The 18,348-nt window shown below is 45.9% G+C and overlaps 1 protein-coding gene across 1 annotated transcript in view; it reads right to left on the bottom strand.

Moving 5' to 3' along the window:
• Positions 1-10,463: 10,463 nt before the first annotated feature.
• LOC115510968 (xanthine dehydrogenase/oxidase) overlaps positions 10,464-18,348 on the bottom strand; it is a 60,517-nt gene continuing 52,632 nt past the window's right edge. The window contains exons 31-36 of the mRNA XM_030311364.2: positions 17,895-17,947; positions 16,078-16,192; positions 14,996-15,061; positions 14,544-14,732; positions 13,074-13,250; positions 10,464-11,444 (exon numbers count right to left, since the gene is read on the bottom strand). Of these exons, the coding sequence (XP_030167224.1) occupies positions 11,394-11,444; positions 13,074-13,250; positions 14,544-14,732; positions 14,996-15,061; positions 16,078-16,192; positions 17,895-17,947 (651 nt within the window). The 3' untranslated portion in view covers positions 10,464-11,393. The remainder of the gene's footprint in view (positions 11,445-13,073; positions 13,251-14,543; positions 14,733-14,995; positions 15,062-16,077; positions 16,193-17,894; positions 17,948-18,348) is intronic.

Raw genomic sequence — 18,348 nt, 5'->3', positions numbered from 1 at the left:
GCAATAATAAGAGAAAATTATGAGCAATTATATGCCAATAAAATGGGCAATATGGAAGAAATGGACAAATTCCTAGAAACATACACACGACCAAAAATGAAACAGGAAGAAATAGAAAATTTGAAAGACCCATAACCAGGAAGGAAATCGAATTAGTCATCAAAAATCTGCAAAACACAAGAGTCCAGGGCCAGATGGCTTTCCAGGGGAATTCTACCAAACATTGAAGGAAGAGTTCATACCTATTCTCTGGAAACTGTTCCAAAAAATAGAAACGGAAGGAAAATTTCCAAACTCTTTCTATGAAGCCAGCATTACCGTGATTCCAAAACCAGACACAGACCCCACTAAAGAGGAGAACTATAGACCAATTTCCCTGATGAACATGGATGCAAAAATCCTCAACAAGATATTAGCCAACCGAATCTAACAATACTTTAAAAAAATTATTCACCACGACCAAGCGGGATTTAAACCTGGGATGCAGGGCTGGTTCAATATCCGCAAAACAATCAATGTGACTCATCACATCAATAAAAGAAAGGACAAGAACCATATGATCCTCTCAATAGATGCACAGAAAGCATTTGACAAAATACAGCCTCCTTTCTTGATAAAAACCCTCAAGAAAGTAGGCATAGAAGGATCATACTTCAAGATCATAAAAGCCATATATGAATGTCCCAAAGCTAATAACATCCTTGATGTGGAAAAACTGAGAGCTTTCCCCCTGAGGTCAGGAGCAAGACAGGGATGTCCACTCTCGCCACTGTTATTCAACACAGTATTGGAAGTCTTAGCCTCTGCAATCAGACAACACAAAGAAATAAAAGGCATCCAAATCAGCAGGAGGAGGTCAAACTTTCACTCTTCGCAGATGACATGATATCTACATGGAAAACCCAAAATATTCCACCAAAAATCTGTTAGAACTGATTCATGAATTCAGCAAAGTTGCAGGTTATAAAATCAATGCCCAGAAATCGGTTGCATTCCTATACACCTACAATGAAGCGACAGAAAGAGAAATCAAGAATTCAATCCCATTTACAGTTGCACCAAAACCCATAAAATGGGCAGGAATAAATCTAATCAAAGAGGTGAAAAATCTATACAATGAAAACTGTAGAAAGCTTATGAAAGAAATTGAAGAAGACACAAAAAAATGGAAAAGATTCCATGCTCCTGGATAGGAAGAACAAATATTGTTAAAATGCTGATACTACCCAAAGCAATCTACATATTCAATGCAATCCCTGGTGAAGAACACCAGCATTCTTCTCAGAGCTGGAACAAACAATCCTAAAATTTGTATGGAACCAGAAAAGACCCCGAATAGAAAAAGCAATCTTGAAAAAGAAAACCAAAGCAGGAGGCATCACAATCCCAGACTTCAAGCTATACTACAAAGCTATAATCATCAAGACAGTTTGGTATTGGCACAAGAACAGACCCTCAGATCAATGGAACAGAATAGAGAACGCAGAAATGGACCCACAAACGTATGGCCGACTAATCTTTGTCAAAGTAGGAAAGAATATCCAATGGAATAAAGACAGTCTCTTCAGCAAGTGGTGCCGGGAAAACTGGTCCATGAAATGAAGAAGCATAAACCTGGACCACTTTCTTACACCATACAGAAAAATAAACCCAAAATGGATGAAAGACCTCAATGTAAGACAGAAAGCCATCACAATCCTCGAGGAGAAAGCAAGCAAAAATCTCTTTGATCTTGCCCGCAGCAATTTCTTACTCAACATGTCTCGGGAGGCAAGGGAAACAAAAGCAAAAATGAACTACTGGGACCCCATCAAAATAAAAAGCTTCTGCACGTTGAAAGAAACAATCAGCAAAACTGAAAGGCAACCGACAGAATGGGGAAAATATTTGCAAACGACATATGAGATAAAGGGTGAGTATCCAAAATCTATAAAGAACTTCTCAAACTCAACACCCAAGAAACAAATAATCCAGTGAAGAAGTGGGAAAAAGACATGAATAGACACTTCTCCAAAGAACATATCCAGATGGCCAACCGACACATGAAAAATGCTCAACATCACTCATCATCAGAGAAATACAAATCAAAACCACAATGAGATGCCACCTCACGCCTGTCAGAATGGCTAACATTAACAACTCAGACAACAACAGATGTTGGTGAGGATTCAGAGAAAGAGGATCTCTTTTGCACTGTTGGTGGGAATGCAAACTGGTGCAGCCACTCTGGAAAATGGTATGGAGGTTCCTCAAAAAATTAAAAATAGAACTACCCTACGACCCAGCAATTGCACTACTAGGTATTTATCCAAGGGATACAGGTATGCTGCTTCAAAGGAGCACATGCACCCCCATGTTTATAGCAGCACTATCAACAATAGCCAAAGTATGGAAAGAGCCCAAATGTCCATCGGTGGATGAATGGATAAAGAAGATGTAGTATATATATATATATATATATATATATATATATATATACATATACATATGTATATATATATACATATACATATGTATATATATACATATACATATATATATATATACATACACAATAGAGTATTGTTCAGCAATCAAAAAGAATGAAATCTTGCCATTTGCAACTACGTGGATGGAACTAGAGAGTATTATGCTAAGCGAAATTAGTCACTCAGAGAAAGACAAAAATCATATGACTTCACTCATATGAGGATGTTAAGACACAGAACAGATGAACATAAGGGAAGGGAAGCAAAAATTTTTTAAAAATTAAAAGAATACCAGAAATTGGATGGTTTATAAACAACAGAAAAAAAAAACATTCAACTTCTGACAATGTGAAGTTTTAATTAAATGAATGTTCTGCTGCTTCAAATGGATATAAATGTTGTAGAAAATGTAAAATCATTTAGCACCCAGCTGAGCTCAAAAGAGAGAAAGGGAAACCCCCAAGTTCTGTAAAGGAAGAGGGAACTCAAAGTCAGAATGTCGAGAGCAAGAGCTCCAAAAACAGATTCCTAACCCAGTTGGTGCAACTACCAGATGGGGGGGGCGGTCCTGTGTTATCCTTGGTCTCTGGGTGACTATGTAAAGTGGACCCCCATCAACATCCTTTGATATTGACATGGGAATGAAGAAACTAAATCCCAAGCATAATAAATTAAAAGTTTCTCCATACCAGGACACCTGGGTGGCTCAGTGGGTTAAGCATCTGACTTTGGCTCGGGTCATGATCTCACAGTTTGTGAGTTTGAGCCCTGCATCGGGCTCTGTGCTGACATCGGAGCCTGCTTGGGATTCTCTCTCTCACTCTCTCTCTCTGTCCTGCCCCCAAAATAAATAAACATTTTTTAAAAAATAAATAAAAAGTTTCTCCCTACAGCTAGATAATGGAACACCCTAAAATAAAATATCTTAACAGAAGAAAAGCAGCTAGTGAGGGAGAAGATATTTTACCTGCCAAGGAAAGACCCTTAGGCTGCCATCAGAAAAACATGGTCCATAGATTGGGAGACACCACTGCCACCTGCAATGCAGTGCCCAGCGAAAGCATTATTTGAGAAGGAAGGAAAAAATAAAGACATTTTTACAAAAGACTGAGTTGACCATTTATAATGTCTGAAAAAACTGCTAAAGGATGTGTTTCTGAAAGAAGGAAAGTGAACGCAGAAGGAAGGAGTGGGTTATGAAAGCTGGGATGAGAAAACCAAAGCTAAACATGAGTGCAGATAAATATCGGACTCTTCAGGAATAACACCGCCATGACTGTTCCAAGCAGGGGAAACGGCGGCACTCAGTGATGACGGCGTGGTGGGAGACAAAGATCCCAGTGGATGCATTCAAGGTTCTTCTCTGTGTGCTGACAGCGTATGAATAGTAAATAAATGTTTCCTTTGCTAAAGACAGTGGGCAGGTTAAAAATGTCACAATTACCTGAGCGGCTGGGTGGCTCACCCGACTTCGGCTCAGGTCATGATCTCCCAGTCTTTTTCTAAATGGACACTCGAGAGGTATCACCAAGCATGAGGAATTACCCTCCTTGCAATATATACATGTATTATGAAGATGTCCACCTTTAATATTTGCTTCCAGTCCTATTATTTATTCTGTACTACAGTTTCTTAAAACATTTCTATATATTCACACAGTTATACCCAGGAGGGGAATGTCTGATCTATTAGCCAAGTTTCAAGTGGTGTATTTTATAACCAGATACACTGTGACTTTGTTTGCTTCCGTATGAAGGGTGTCGTTTTTCTTTTAAGAGCTTTTTTCCTTAAATGAAAAAAATTAATTATAGTATAAATCAAACCGAAGTGACATGGAGAAAAATCAAAGACACACATACACTTCCCACCCAGTTCTAAAAATGTTTCTTTGCCGTGTTTAAAAATTAATGTTGTGAGTATTGCAAAGCCTTCTGTTGTATCTTCTACCCTCAGGCTTTCCTCTCAGCCTGGAGGTAGTCAGTGTCCTGAGGTCGGTGTCCATCCTTCCCATTCATGTTTGTATATTTTCTATGTGTATATCCAGATGCAATGCACAGTACTTGTGCATGAGTGTGTTGTAAAATCATATCCATCCACCACTAGAATAGCTAACATTTAACAGATGAAAAACTGGAAAACCCAAAAGACTCCACCAAAAGAATGCTAGAACTGATACATGAATTCAGCAAAGTCGCAGGATACAAAATTAATGTACAGAAATCAGTTGCATTCTTCTACACTAATGATGAAGCAACAGAAAGACACATAAAGAAACTGATCCCATTCACAGTTGCACCAAGAAGCATAAAATACCTAGGCATAAACCTAACCAAAGATGTAAAAGATCTGTATGCTGAAAACTATAGAAAGCTTGTGAAGAAATTAAAGAAGATATAAAGAAATGGAAAAACATTCCGTGCTCATGGATTGGAAGAATATTGTTAAACTGTCAATACTACCCAACACAATCTACACATTCAATACAATCCCAATCAAAATTGCACCAGCATTCTTCTCGAAGCTAGAACAAGCAATCCTAAAATTTCTATGGAACCACAAAAGACCCCAAATAGCCAAAGTAATATTGAAGAAGACCAAAGCGGAAGGCACCACAATCCCAGACTTTAGCCTCTACCACAAAGCTCTAATCCACAAGACAGTATGGTATTGGCACAAAAACAGACACATAGACCAATGGAATAGAAGAGAGACTCCAGAATTGGACCCATAAAAGTATGGCCAACTAATCTTTGACAAAGCAGAAAAGAATATCCAATGGAAAAAAGACAGTCTCTTTAACAAATGGTGCTGGGAGAACTAGACAGCAACATGCAGAAGAATGAAACTAGACGACTTTCTTACACCATTCACAAAAATAAACTCAAAATGCATAAAGGACCTGAATGTGAGACAGGAAACCATCAAAACCCTAGAAGTGAAAGCAGGAAAAAACCTCTCTGACCTCAGCCGCAGCAATTTCTTACTTGACACATCCCCAAAGGCAAGGGAATTAAAAGCTAAAATGAACTATTGGGACCTCATGAAGATAAAAAGCTTCTGCACTGCAAAGGAAACAATCAACAAAACAAAAAGGCAACTGACAGAATGGGAAAAGATATTTGCAAACGACATATCAGACAAAGGGCTAGTATCCAAAATCTATAAAGAACTCACCAAACTCCACACCCAAGAAAACAAATAATCCAATGAAGAAATGGGCAGAAGGCATGAATAGACGCTTCTCTAAAGAAGACATCCATGTGGCCAACAGGCACATTACAGATGCTCAACATCACTCCTCACCAGGGAAATACAAATCAAAACCACACTGAGATAACCTCATGCCAGTCAGAGTGGCTAAAATGAACAAATCAGGAGACCATAGATGCTGGCGAGGATGTGGAGAAACGAGAACCCTCTTGCACTGTTGGGAGTGCAAACTGTTGCAGCCTCTCTGGAAAACAGTGTGGAGCTTCCTCAAAACATTAAAAAAAGATCTACCCTATGACCCAGCAGTAGCACTGCTAGGAATTTACCCCAGGGATACAGGAGTGCTGATGCATAGGAGCACTTGTACACTAATGTTTATAGCAGCACTCTCAACAATAGCCAAATTGTGGAAAGAGCCTAAATGTCCATCAACTGATGAATGGATACAGAAATTGTGGTTTATATACCCAATGGAATACTACGTGGCAATGAGTAAGAATGAAATATGGCCTTTTGTAGCAATATGGATGGAACTGTACAGTGTTATGCTAAGTGAAATAAGTCATACAGAGAAAGATACCATAGGTTTCCACTCTTATGTGGATCCTGAGAAACTTAACAGAAGACCGTGGGGGAGGGAAAGGAAAAAAAAAGTTACAGAGAGGGAGGGAGGCAAACCATAAGAGACTCTTAAAAACTGAGACTAACCTGAGGGTTGATGGGGGGTGGGAGGGAGGGGAAAGTGGGTGATGGGCATTGAGGAGGGCACCTGTTGGGATGAGCACTGGTTGTTGTATGGAAACCAATTTGACAATCAATTTCCTATGAAAAAAATAAATAATAAAAAAGGATTTCAAATTATTAAAAAATAAAAAAAAATAAAAAATAAAAGTTGAGAAACTATTGGGGTGCCTGGGTGGCTCAGTCAGGTAAGCATCCCACTTCAGCTCGGGTCATGATCTCACAGTCCGTGAGTTTGAACCCCGCATCAGGCTCTGTGCTGACAGCTCAGAGCCTGGAACCTGCTTCCGATTCTGTGTGTCTCTCTCTTTCTCTGCCCCACCCCTACTCGGGCTCTCTCTCTCCTTCTCTCTCACTCTTTCTTGTTCTCTCTCTCTCTCAAAAATTAAATGTAAAAAAAAAAATTTAAAAGATGGAAAAGCCAAGTGTAAACAAGATGCAGAGTAACCTTCGACTTCCCCTGTGGTCACACTGGTACCCTTGCCTGGACACTGGAGAATGCGTGGCTCGCTCACACTCCCTTCCTGCTGCTTCTGGCTCATCCAACCACAGCTTCTCAAGCAACGGTCACGGTTTGGGTCCTTGAGTGGTCCACTGGAAACTCCCCCTCCAATGGCTTGGTTGGGGAGACCTTCCCCTTATAATACACACATACTCTCTCTCTCCCCCTCCCACCCCACCCCTCTCTCTCCTCTTTGGCAGGGAGGATGTACAGCTTGCTATCTTCAGAGAAATCCTCTCTCTCCAATCTCTCAAATTCCATTTCAACCGTTTGTTTCCTGGAGGTAGGGGATGAGCTAAATGACTCCGTTTCCAGCCACCCCCAATACAAGTCTTGGGTAGGTAAGTGAGCATCTCACTCTGGAATGAGGGGGATGTTTTCCACTTACTGTTTTATTCCAATCCGTGGGGCTTAAGAAAGAATCCCATTTTAGCATCCTGCCCCCCTTGCCACAGTGTTTGTCTTGGGCCCCAAGCCTTCCATATCTTCTTCCCAACCAGCATAACTGGATTTCTATCTGACCCCCCCAGAAATCTGACCCATTTGCATAAGAGAAGGCCCACTTGATGAGCAGAGGTCTGATTTAGAGAGTCTGGACCAGGAATCTGGCACCCTTGTCATAAGCCCGTGTCTCACGCTGAAGGGCTGTGGGACCCCAAACAAGTCAATTACCCTCTCTGGGCTTAGGTTTCTCAGATCTGAAACAAAGAGCTTGACCTTGATGGTACACACACTCTAGAGCGCTGAGTTGGTCTGGGGGATGGTGCAAGACCAGGGCTGGGCCAGTTCAAGAACAAAGCCTCATATTTCCCCTTCCACCCATGGGTTGCTGTGTTGCAGGTGACAAGATTGTCACAAGATCTGTCTCCTGCCTTGGGAACGCGTACTCTTCCAATTCAGGATAGAGACAAAACGAAAGGGCAGGACCCCGGGCCCAGGGGCCGAAGGGTGATGTCAAGCTTCAGCAGGTCCAGGAAGCTACATGTTCCAAATAGCCTTATCCCAGGACCTAAAATAGGCAGCAAATGGTTTCCAGGCTCCCCCTCGGCTAGAGATAAAAACAGCCAAGGCTCAGGGATGTTCCCAGTCCTAAACCGATAGGCTAGGCCCCTTTCTGTTCCCAGCCTTTGCCTGGGGTTCCTCCTGTGATCTCCATGCAGCCTGTCTCCATCCTGACCCTCCAGCCACCCCAGCTCTGGAGTAGGGCCACGTTCCTCAGCTGCCTTTGGACAACAGTTCAGCAGCTTGGCCACGCCAGCGTTATAACCCAACACCGCCTCCGGGGGAAGAGATAGCATCCAGGGGCCTTCGGCAGCCTCTGCCAGCCTGCTGAGCCCGAGTCCGCGAAGTCAGGCTCAACGACTCCCGGTCTACAGCAGGCTCACCGAGGGCACCGCCTGTGGTGTTTCCCCAGCAGTAAACACCCCCGACTGGAAAGTCCTCTGTGGAGTTGCGGGTAGGGCTTCTCCTTCAGAGATTCAGTGAACACTTTCTTAAGGCCCCTGGGAGGGTTCAAGGAAACCCTGCAGGTAAAGCACGAAATGTGGCATCTGGCAAGTTGCAGATGCTCAGGAAAGAAGACTTGCCTTTCCCTTCCCCATACTAGCCCCGCATCAAAAGCTCACTGCCCCGGGCTCTTTGGCAGAGATTTTGCCTTTCTGAAGCCCTAAGTCGGCTTTAGGTCCAACTCCTGGAGGGGCCTTTGAAGACACTTGGTCCACTCCGAGATGCTCAGTCAGTTCCCTGGTAACTGATCCCAGAGGTGGTGCCCCTGGAGGCGTTGGTCTCGTGTCCGGTCGTCTTCCGCCCTCTGCAGGTCGCGGTGCGATACTGCAGGCGCTGTTGGCAGGAACACCAGGCACCCTGCCTCACAGACTCCAGAAGGTTTACAGGTTAGGACAGCAGGGCAAGGCCAGGTGTCTGAGAACACCACCTCGGCATAACAGTGATGTACAGCGCACAGAGCGCTCGCTTGTTTGATTTTCTTAACCACCCTGCCTTGCCTCTGTTGCTAAGCTCAGGAGAGAATTCACAGTCATTATCCAGTGCTTACAGCCTGGCTAATAACAGCTGACACATCTCCATCTTGGGCTACTGTCCAAATGTTCTAGAACATTCCAGATAGTCAATGAAACGGACCTGCATGGATCTCCATGGAACTATTAGTTCAACTTAAACTGTCCCTCACTTTTATTTTTTTTTTTTTATTTTTTTTATGAAATTTATTGACAAATTGGTTTCCATACAACACCCAGTGCTCATCCCAAAAGGTGCCCTCCTCAATACCCATCACCCACCCTCCCCTCCCTCCCACCCCCCGTCCCTCACTTTTAAAGAATGAAATCTGGCCATTTGTAGCAATGTGGATGGAACCGGAGAGTGTTATGCTGAGTGAAATAAGTCAGGAAAGAAAGACAGATACCATATGTTTTCACTCATATGTGGATCCTGAGAAACTCCACAGAAGACCAGGGGGGAGGAGAATGGCGGGGGGGGGGGGGGTTACAGAGAGGGAAGGAGGCAAACTATAAGAGACTCTTAAATACTGAGAACAAACTGAGGGTTGATGGGGGGGTGGGGTGAGGGGAAAATGGGTGATGGGCATTGAGGAGGGTATCTGTTGGGATGAGCACTGATTGTTGTATGGAAACCAATTTGACAATAAATTACATATAAAATAAAATAAAATAATAAAATAAAATAAAATAAAATAAAATAAAATAAAATAAAATAAAATAAAATAAAACAAAATAAATGTTCCTCACTTTTAACTGTGCTGTAACATGGCTGGCATATCTAGACTATTCTGAGGAAAGGAATTTTGTAAGAAAGTGTGTGTGTGTAGTGTGTGGGCACGTGTGTGAGTGTTTTGTGTACCTGTGTTCTCTAGAAATGAAGACTGGCTAAGATATGGCAGATATTCACATTTGGTGAGATCATGATGGTTAATAAGCATTTCTCACATGCCAACCAGTTGACCGTTTCATTTCTTAGTGGCATCAAGCGCTGGGCTCAACTGTACGGTTTCCCCTCTTCTCCCTCCGTGGCCAGAGCCATGGCCCCATCTGGGACAAGGTTGGGTGTTTGGAGCAGTGAAGGCGCAGGATGATGTCACATCGTTCACCCAGCACCATACAGCGACGACATCATCTGTGGGAACAGCTAGAGGGATGCTTGCTCCTCTCCTGTGCTCTTTACCAACTTCAAGAACTTGGGAGAATCGAAGCAGAGTCCAATAAGCCCAGATGTCACATCACAGTAAGGGAGCCATGTCTCTGATAGCTGCAGATCCCTTATGTAACTGAAGTTTTCGGGTCGTATATTTATAGACTTTCAGAGCCACGGAAGGCCTTCGAGATTAGTCCAGTCCAGTTCTTTCCTTCTAGAGTAAGGAAAAGCACAGAAAAGAGAAGTGACAGACTGAGGTCACACAGATAGAGACGCCGCTGGGATGAGAACCCAGGCTTCTTGACTGTGATTCTTCGGGCTGATCTTGATTTTGGTAGCGTGATTTCTAAATGGAAATTACTCTGGCAACGAATGAAGATTTTTAATTTTTTATAAAGTTTATTGGTTTTGAGAGACAGAGAGAACACGCACATGGGAGAGGCAGAGACAGAGGGAGAGAGAGAGAGAGAAGATCCCAATCAGGCTCTGTGCACTGTCAGCACAGAGCCCAGCACTGGGCTCGATCTCACGAACTGTGACATCATGACCTGAGCCGAAATCAAGAATCAGACGTTTAACCAACTGAGCCACCCAAGAGCCCCTCGAGTGAAACATTTTAAACCTGATTTCTTTTACTGTACAAAGGGGAAGAGAAAGAAACCTAGCACATTGTAGGTGCTCAGTAAATGTGTTGGTCGGCTTTGGATGGTATAGAATAATTTCCTTGCTGCCACTTAACAAGGTTAGATTAACCTTGAATTCGTTTCAGTGTCTATTCTCTTCAATGATCAAAGGTGGTTAGGGATTTGAATCTCACCCCACTGTCCCATTGCAAAGTTGACTATGGGTCAGCGGTTATAATGTGATGTTCATTGGTTTGAAGGGAAGACTTTCTGGTTTAGGATGGAAGCTTCCGGAGGCTGGGGGGGCATCTTCTTTGAAGGACAAACACTGTCAGCATCTGAGGCTATACAGCCTTGCCTGTGAGCTGGGACAGAGCACGTACACCTATTTGACATACATGATTAAAGCAGACATACAAAGATTCTCATTGCATATTAGCCACATGGGCCTAAGAGTTCTGAATTTGCTTATCATTATGTTTGCAAACCATATTTTTGATCAAAATCTTCAGCGAAAACAAAACAAAATCTTCCAATGCATTCCGTGTGCTTCCACACATCATCCTGATGACTCACAGCACCGTCACCCCATGACATGTATAGATCATGTTCTGCAGGCATGTCTCAAGCTCCATGGAAACTCCCGCGCATAATAAGCAGCCTCTGCTGGGGGCTTTGTCGTCAGACCCTCACAGACCAGGGCTTACAGCTTTCTGCAGTGCCAGTGACACACTAGGAAGGAATGATAGAAAACTCATCACCGGGGTCTTCCCATAGCACAGGACACGTTGCCCACTTCGGATGCCCATGCCACCTCCCACCACTGCCGGCCACCATTCCAAGGCCAGCCATCCCTCTGCAGTCTCAGCTGTTGGGAGTGCCCCCAGGTCAGGGCCCCCTAACTGCCTAGTCGTTCCTTTAGTTTCGCCAAGCACTTCCCATGTGGGAGGCACTCTAGTAGGCCCCGAAGCCACAGGAATGACCAAATACGGAAGTGGTCCCTTCACACGTGCTACACACAGTCCCTGAAATCATGGTTGGGTCATAGAATCAGTTACTCATGCAAACCTGCTGCAGGGATTTAACTCACTGGTGTGTTATAACAGAGCAAAGGGGCTTGGGTCAGAATCTGTGCTTTAGGTCCGAGGACCTGGAGGGCCTCATTAAATCAATGAGTTCTGCATCAGACTCTTTTCAAGGAGCTAACTTGGCCACCTGGGTAAGCTTATCAGGAGCCAGGCAGCACCTCGTCTCCCGGGGAAGGGTTTGGGAAACTGTCAGCATGTGGCCATGGTGAGAAGGTTCTGGGCTGTGGGAAGGTTGCTGCAGAGTTGTGGGCATCCTCGCTGCCTGGAAACTCGACACGTGGTCTGGTGGTCTTACCCCATAGCTAAAGCTATTGGCAGATGACAGTGGCCTACCTGGGGACCCCTCGGTCTCCCTCACCCTTGGTGCTGAGGCCTGAAAAAGCAGACTGGCCTGCTTTCAAGACTCTCCCGCAACCTCCCATGCCTGGAACCCTTTTGGTCCACGAGTACCCATTTCACCTCTAAACCAAAAAGGCCCAACAAATCTTCCACAAATACCCAGGAGGAAATCCAACTTGGGTTATCAGGAAGAATCTGGCTCTGCTAACTCAACAGAGGCTGCTGTTGCAACGGCAGTTGGAGGGTCCTGTGTGGGCGGAGCCCACTTCAGCACAACTCAGAGGCAACAGGGGAAGAACCTGTCCCTGCATGGTCCTCTGTGGCCAGGCGTTGTGCACTACAAGTATCATGGAAGCTCTTCCCATGGTCCAAAGACCATAGAATTCCTCCTACATGCTGCTATGTACACTAAAGTCGTAACCAGCCACCACAAAATACAATTAGCTGGTTTCCTAAAAGACCACAAAGTCTCTGTGGGCATCCGTGTGTGCCAGCATCGGTATGGCATGTAGTCATCGCAGAACGAACGTGGTGCATCTAATCAATTCCTTAACTCCGCTTTTTGTCTCTGTCTCCACAGCACTCACACGGTGGCTTTCGCAAAGAAGGGTCCCCAAAGTGCTAGTGATGGACGCTAAAGACTAGGCTCTTCTGGACGTTTACCCATCACCCTCATCTTCAAGGGAAAAAATTAAATCTGTGGTTGACAGCTGTGCACCAAAGAGCCCTCTTTCCTCTAAGGAAGCCCAGCTACAAACTTCATTTCTTGCTCTTTTCCAGCAAGATCAAGGGGGCGCCTCAATGGCACAAGGAAGGCAGCGAGGACCCAAGGCTGCCCAGTGGACAGAGAGCCTGGCATCCGGCTCTCCTCTCTGCATGGGCCGCCTCTGCCCGGCCTCCCCCCAACGGAGTGGGTGCTCGAGGGGCCTCATACCAGCCTGGTGAACTGGTCCACGCAGGCGTTGCGGATCTTCTCCGGGGTGGCGGGGCTGTTTAGCTGGAAAAGCTTCTTCGTCTTACAATCCGGGTTCCCAGCTCGAGCTGCATGGATGGCATCCTTGATGGCGAAGAAGATGGAGGCTGCCAGGAAGAGGGGCGGTTCGCCGACAGCCTGGGCGGACAGAGCGCAGGACAGGGAGTCAGGCAACAGGACCCCAGCCTCTGCGCCAGGAGGGCTGGAGATGCCAGGAACCCCAGCCAGCCCCAGTGGGCCACGGCCAGCAAGACAGGAAGGCTGCTCATAATTCTTCAGGGCTGAGAACAATCAATCTGGTAAATGACTCAACCTCGATGGCGTTCTCAACTCTTACTGTGTCACTTTTCTCTGATGACACCATGCAAAGAAAATGTACCATTCAAAGCTGTTTTAAATAATTATATTTTATGGACAAAGTGTCTGACATGAATTTGGAGCCTTCCTCGCAGTTATAAGGCTGGGGGAATCCTCTACCTGCAACTCTGACACCCACATTTACAGGCACCTTAATTATACTTGTAGGCACCCTAATTATACTTACAGCGTCGTCTGGAATCTAGGCATCACGACCAATAGGAATTGAACATTTTCTAGCAGAGTTGGTTTTGTTCCCCCAAAGGACTGACCAGAAATTCCATGTATCAAAAGCACTAGAGATGCTTATTAAAAATGCATGTTGCAGGGTCCTACTCCAGCCCTCCTGAATCAAATTTCTAGGGACAGGTCTCACCAAAATGTATTTTTTTTGTGAGCCTGCAGTGATCCCAAGGCATGCTAAAGCGTGAGAGTTGATGGCGAGATCACAAAGTGTCCCAGACCCAACCACGGTGAAGTAAATCATGAAAGGAACAAATGGGTATGTTTCACTGGTTACCAGTGATTACGTGTTTTCCTTCTTTGATTAGGACTGTATCGATCAGCTTATGGGATTTTCAACCACTTTTCATAATTACTGGGGACCGGGAGAAAATAAGGGATGACTCTAATCCTTGAGATATGCATATCAAGTTTCAAGTCAGGTGCCAGCCACTGAAGGAGGCACAAGGGATTGCACAGAAGTATTGCCCCATCTGCAGTGAATGTGCTATTTTTAAGGGATAGCAGGGAGGGGTGTGTACCTGTGGGGTCCTCTTTAGGACCAAGCTCAAGATGCACACCTGAGACATAGATGTCAGTCAGGACTTGACCTACAGGACTGGATTAAAGGCATCTCTCTGAGTGCGCCCAAAGGAGCTGGCTTTGACCACACAGAGCTGGTGTCATCCCAGTTTTCTTCTTCCCAGGCAGGGACTGCCCATCGCTCCACCATCCTCGCCAAAACTCGTGTCAAGCACCCTGGTCTCTTCCAGACAAGGCCCCTGCAGACCCACGCGGTAGGTGGGTCTTACCCCCATGTCCTCCTACAGTGTAGACCCAGGGCAACAGTACCTTGGACGCATAGATGGCCTTCTTATTGGGACAGTCACGGAGCAGCGACACCCTGAACTCACTGGGGATGCTGCCAAACGCAGGGATCTTGTAGGTGCTGGGGCCACGGGTGTGCAGGCTCCCCTCCGGGGAGTAGTGCAGCTCCTCCAGGGTGAACAGGCCAAGGCCCTGGACAAACGCCCCTTCTACCTGCAGGCCAGACAGAGACCGTGGCCACTCTGCCTACCCCTCCCCAAGGACGGATACCGCTTCCCACAATAGGCGCCAAGCCCCACGGGGAGTGGGTGTGGAAAGAAGCTGAAAACAGCCCTCTGCAGACAGCCCAGCTGGCTCCTGCCTGGCCTGGGATCAGCTATCTGGGCCTTCGCCAGGCAGTGGTGTAGGCAGAGCTAAGGCATTAGCACTGAAGGTTGGCCAAGTCCATGACCACCCTGGTCACCCATGTGCCTTACCTGTCCAATATCAATGGCAGGGTTCAGACTGGAGCCGACATCCATGACAATATCTGTGCGGAGGTTCTAAAGTGGATGGCAAAATACAAATAGTGTGAGAAGAAAGGAATGTGCGGAATGATAGATGGGGCTCAGTGACCCTTAAATTATTGTGTCAACCCAGATAGGACTTTCAGAAGCAGCGTGCCCCGGGCATGCTCAGGCAGGGTGCTCCTATCCCTGTCAGTCTGCACTGGTATCGTGAATGCCGAGGTTTGAGTCTGTGACCACTAGGCAGGGGAAGGGAGTGGCCACACTCTTCAGGCGATCAGAAGGAACTGTGGACACACACACACCCATGAGCAGGAAGGCTGGTTCCCAGGCTCCTGGGACTTGGAACCTGAGTCTGGACAGATAGTGTAAGAAGGGGACAACAAACTACATTCCACAGGCTGATTCCAGTCTGTGCCCTGTTTTTGTAGGCCCTGTGAGCTAATTATGGTGTTTACGTTTTCTTAAAATTTTTGGAATGTTTTGTTGATTTGTGAGAGAGAGAGAGACAGAGTACGAGCAGGGCAGGGATAGAGAGAGAGGGAGACACAGAATCTGAAGCAGGCTCCAGGCTCTGAGCTATTAGCACAGAGCCGAATGTGGGGTCCAAATCCATCAACCGTGACATCATGACCTGAGCCCAAGCCGGACATTAACCGACTGAGCCACCCAGGTGCCCCAATGGTGTTTACGGTTTTAGATGACTGACAAAAATAAGAATATGTCGCGACATGTGAAAACTATGAGAAATTCACATTCAGTGTGCACAAATCACATCATACTGGAACACAGCCATGCCCATTTGTTTGCATACATCTATGGCTGATCTTGTGCTACAGTGATGGAATTGAGTAGTTGAGGCAGAGTCTTTGTGGCCCAGAAAGCCTCAAATATTTACTCTCTGGTCCTTCATCGGAAGTTTGCCAGGCTGTGACATCACACATTATTCTCCCAGCCAGAAAGTGTGTCTCTATTGGTTCTTGATGTTTGCAACTCACTTGTTTCTCTTCTCTTTCCCCTAACTTAGTACTAAGATTTTGCAAACTTCTTACTTTATGATCTCCTGTTAAGCAGTCGATTTCCACTTCAGAGCAAGCCACCCCATAGCTGAAGTAGTGGAAGGGATTCCCAGAGTTCGTCTCAAAGCTGTAGCCAAGGTTGGGTGTTCTGGAAGAGACAACAGAAAACACTGCATATGTATTAAGATTAACATGCCCCCCCCACACCTACACACACACACACACACACACACACACACACACAGCTTGTCCCACAAAATCCTAAGACTCCACAGGTTTTATTTTTTCATTCAGCTGCCCTTCAAAAGGGTCCACGTGTTTTTAATATTTTAGACCTGTTAATGAAACCCAGGTATTCCAGAGTTTCTTGCCTCATGTCTGCTAGGATCTGCCAATGGCCCTTATGTGACGCCTTCTGTACAACCCAGGGGTGTATAGTATCCGTGTGCCCGCCTCTATGTGGTAGAAGCAGGTGACACATTTGCCCAAGCTCACGAAGGACACGAAAACCACACCCAAAGGAAGTGTTGGATTAGAGTTCAAGCTCTCAGAACCAAAGCCCCTGCCTGTGCCACCTCCTGGGCTGCTCACCTTTCTCCAGGGGAGAGTTAAGGTCAGCATCTCATGTCAGCCTGGGTGTACCTTTAACCCCTTGCCTGCATTTCTCCTTGGCTACTGGCCCCTTCTCGCTGTCAACAAATGATTCGGGGAAAGTGCTATTCATAAAAGCAGATGCTCTCTTCTACGTTATTCTTCTTTGATCCTGAGTATCTTATATAATTCCAAGTTCACACGAGCCACACGTGTGTGCATGCATATTCTCCCACCTGGAGTTCACAGTACTCTGCCTCTCTGTTTTTCTACGCATGACACAGAAATAACGTGAGCTGAAGGGATCGGAATCTGCATGAAAACAAAACCAACTCGGAGCTGTGGGAAAAGGCTTCTCCCCGGAGAACCCACCACCTCCTTTGACCTCTGAGGTCATCATCTTCACCTGGGTGTTCCTGTATCCTACCCAGTCTTACCAACTCTGACAACGGAACGAGAACGTCTGAGAACATCTGCTCTAATCTCTGCCTGTGCAGGTCAAATGTCACATAACCCAGGGAGCACTGGCAAAACGTGACTTTGCCTAAAATGCATACTGAACTATTTTTCCAAACCCACTGATCTGTGAAAGAAAAGGTCCTAATTAAATTCTCCAGAGAAAACTAGAACATTATGGGAGATAGCAAATTGGATCGCATCTTCTTCCAGCCTTTACATCAACTGGGCGGGGTCTCTAGCTCTTCTTACTGCTACTGGAGTTCAAAGTAGCAGAAGGCGTGTGCTCTTTTCCAAGTCCCACATCAAGTTCCCCTGAACTCTGCGCTTTGGAACGAGACCACGTGTTCTAAATCTTCCTCTCTTTCTGCCCCAGGAAAGCCTCCGTAAAGAAAGCCAACGCACACAGTAGAGTAACTAACACACAAGGGTAACGCCACACAGCAGACAGCCCTGGGTCTAGGGGAATGCCGAGGGAGGATGGTCCCACCATGTCGTAAATGAGGAAAAGGGCTCAGAGAGAATCCCTCATTTCTCCAAATGGAATGGTACACTTTAAGACCAGAACTAGAACACAGGTCTTCTCTTAATGGCAGCTCATGCTTTTGCCTCGTTGGCACATAGGTTGGCAATGCCAGGTATTTCAGAGCATCTTTCAATTGAAATTGACACAAGTCCACTGAAGCGTCTCGGTGGGACTGCTCTCTCCTGACCAAAGGCTGAGAGCATTTGGTGCAGGAGGGGACTTCAGAGGCTAGGATGACCACAGTTTGTGAGGTGGGTGACAGCAGCACTGTCCTTACTTATAAAACCCGGTAGCAGACAAGCTCACTGCGTCCAGGTAGGCAGCTGTGACCTAAGGAGAGGACAGAGACAACAGGAAGGGCTTAGCATGGGTGCCAGAATCCCTGACCCAGCACTAAGATTTCATGAGCTTCCCCTCCTCCTCCGGAAGCTGACCAACTATTTGTACCGGTGGTCCTCGCTTCCACACCCTGCCTCACATTCTCACTGCACTGGGTGACCGCACTGTGCTCTCACCTGCACTAGGTCCCTGCCATTGGAAGCCTGGGGGGCTACAGTAGCCTCTTAACTGGTCTTCCCCCATCACGTAGCCTCCCCACGCTGCCAGGTAGCCCAACCCAATCACAGTGAGCATGTTAACATACCATACTGCCTACATCACTCCCCTACTCTACAACTTTGGCTGACTCCCCGTTGTCCATAGAGCAAATGCTTCACATTAAGGACCCCAAT

Source organism: Lynx canadensis, chromosome A3 (genome assembly GCF_007474595.2).
Source record: "Lynx canadensis isolate LIC74 chromosome A3, mLynCan4.pri.v2, whole genome shotgun sequence".
NCBI classification, from domain to species: Eukaryota; Metazoa; Chordata; class Mammalia; order Carnivora; family Felidae; genus Lynx; species Lynx canadensis.
This window is presented reverse-complemented; position numbering and strand designations above follow the sequence as displayed.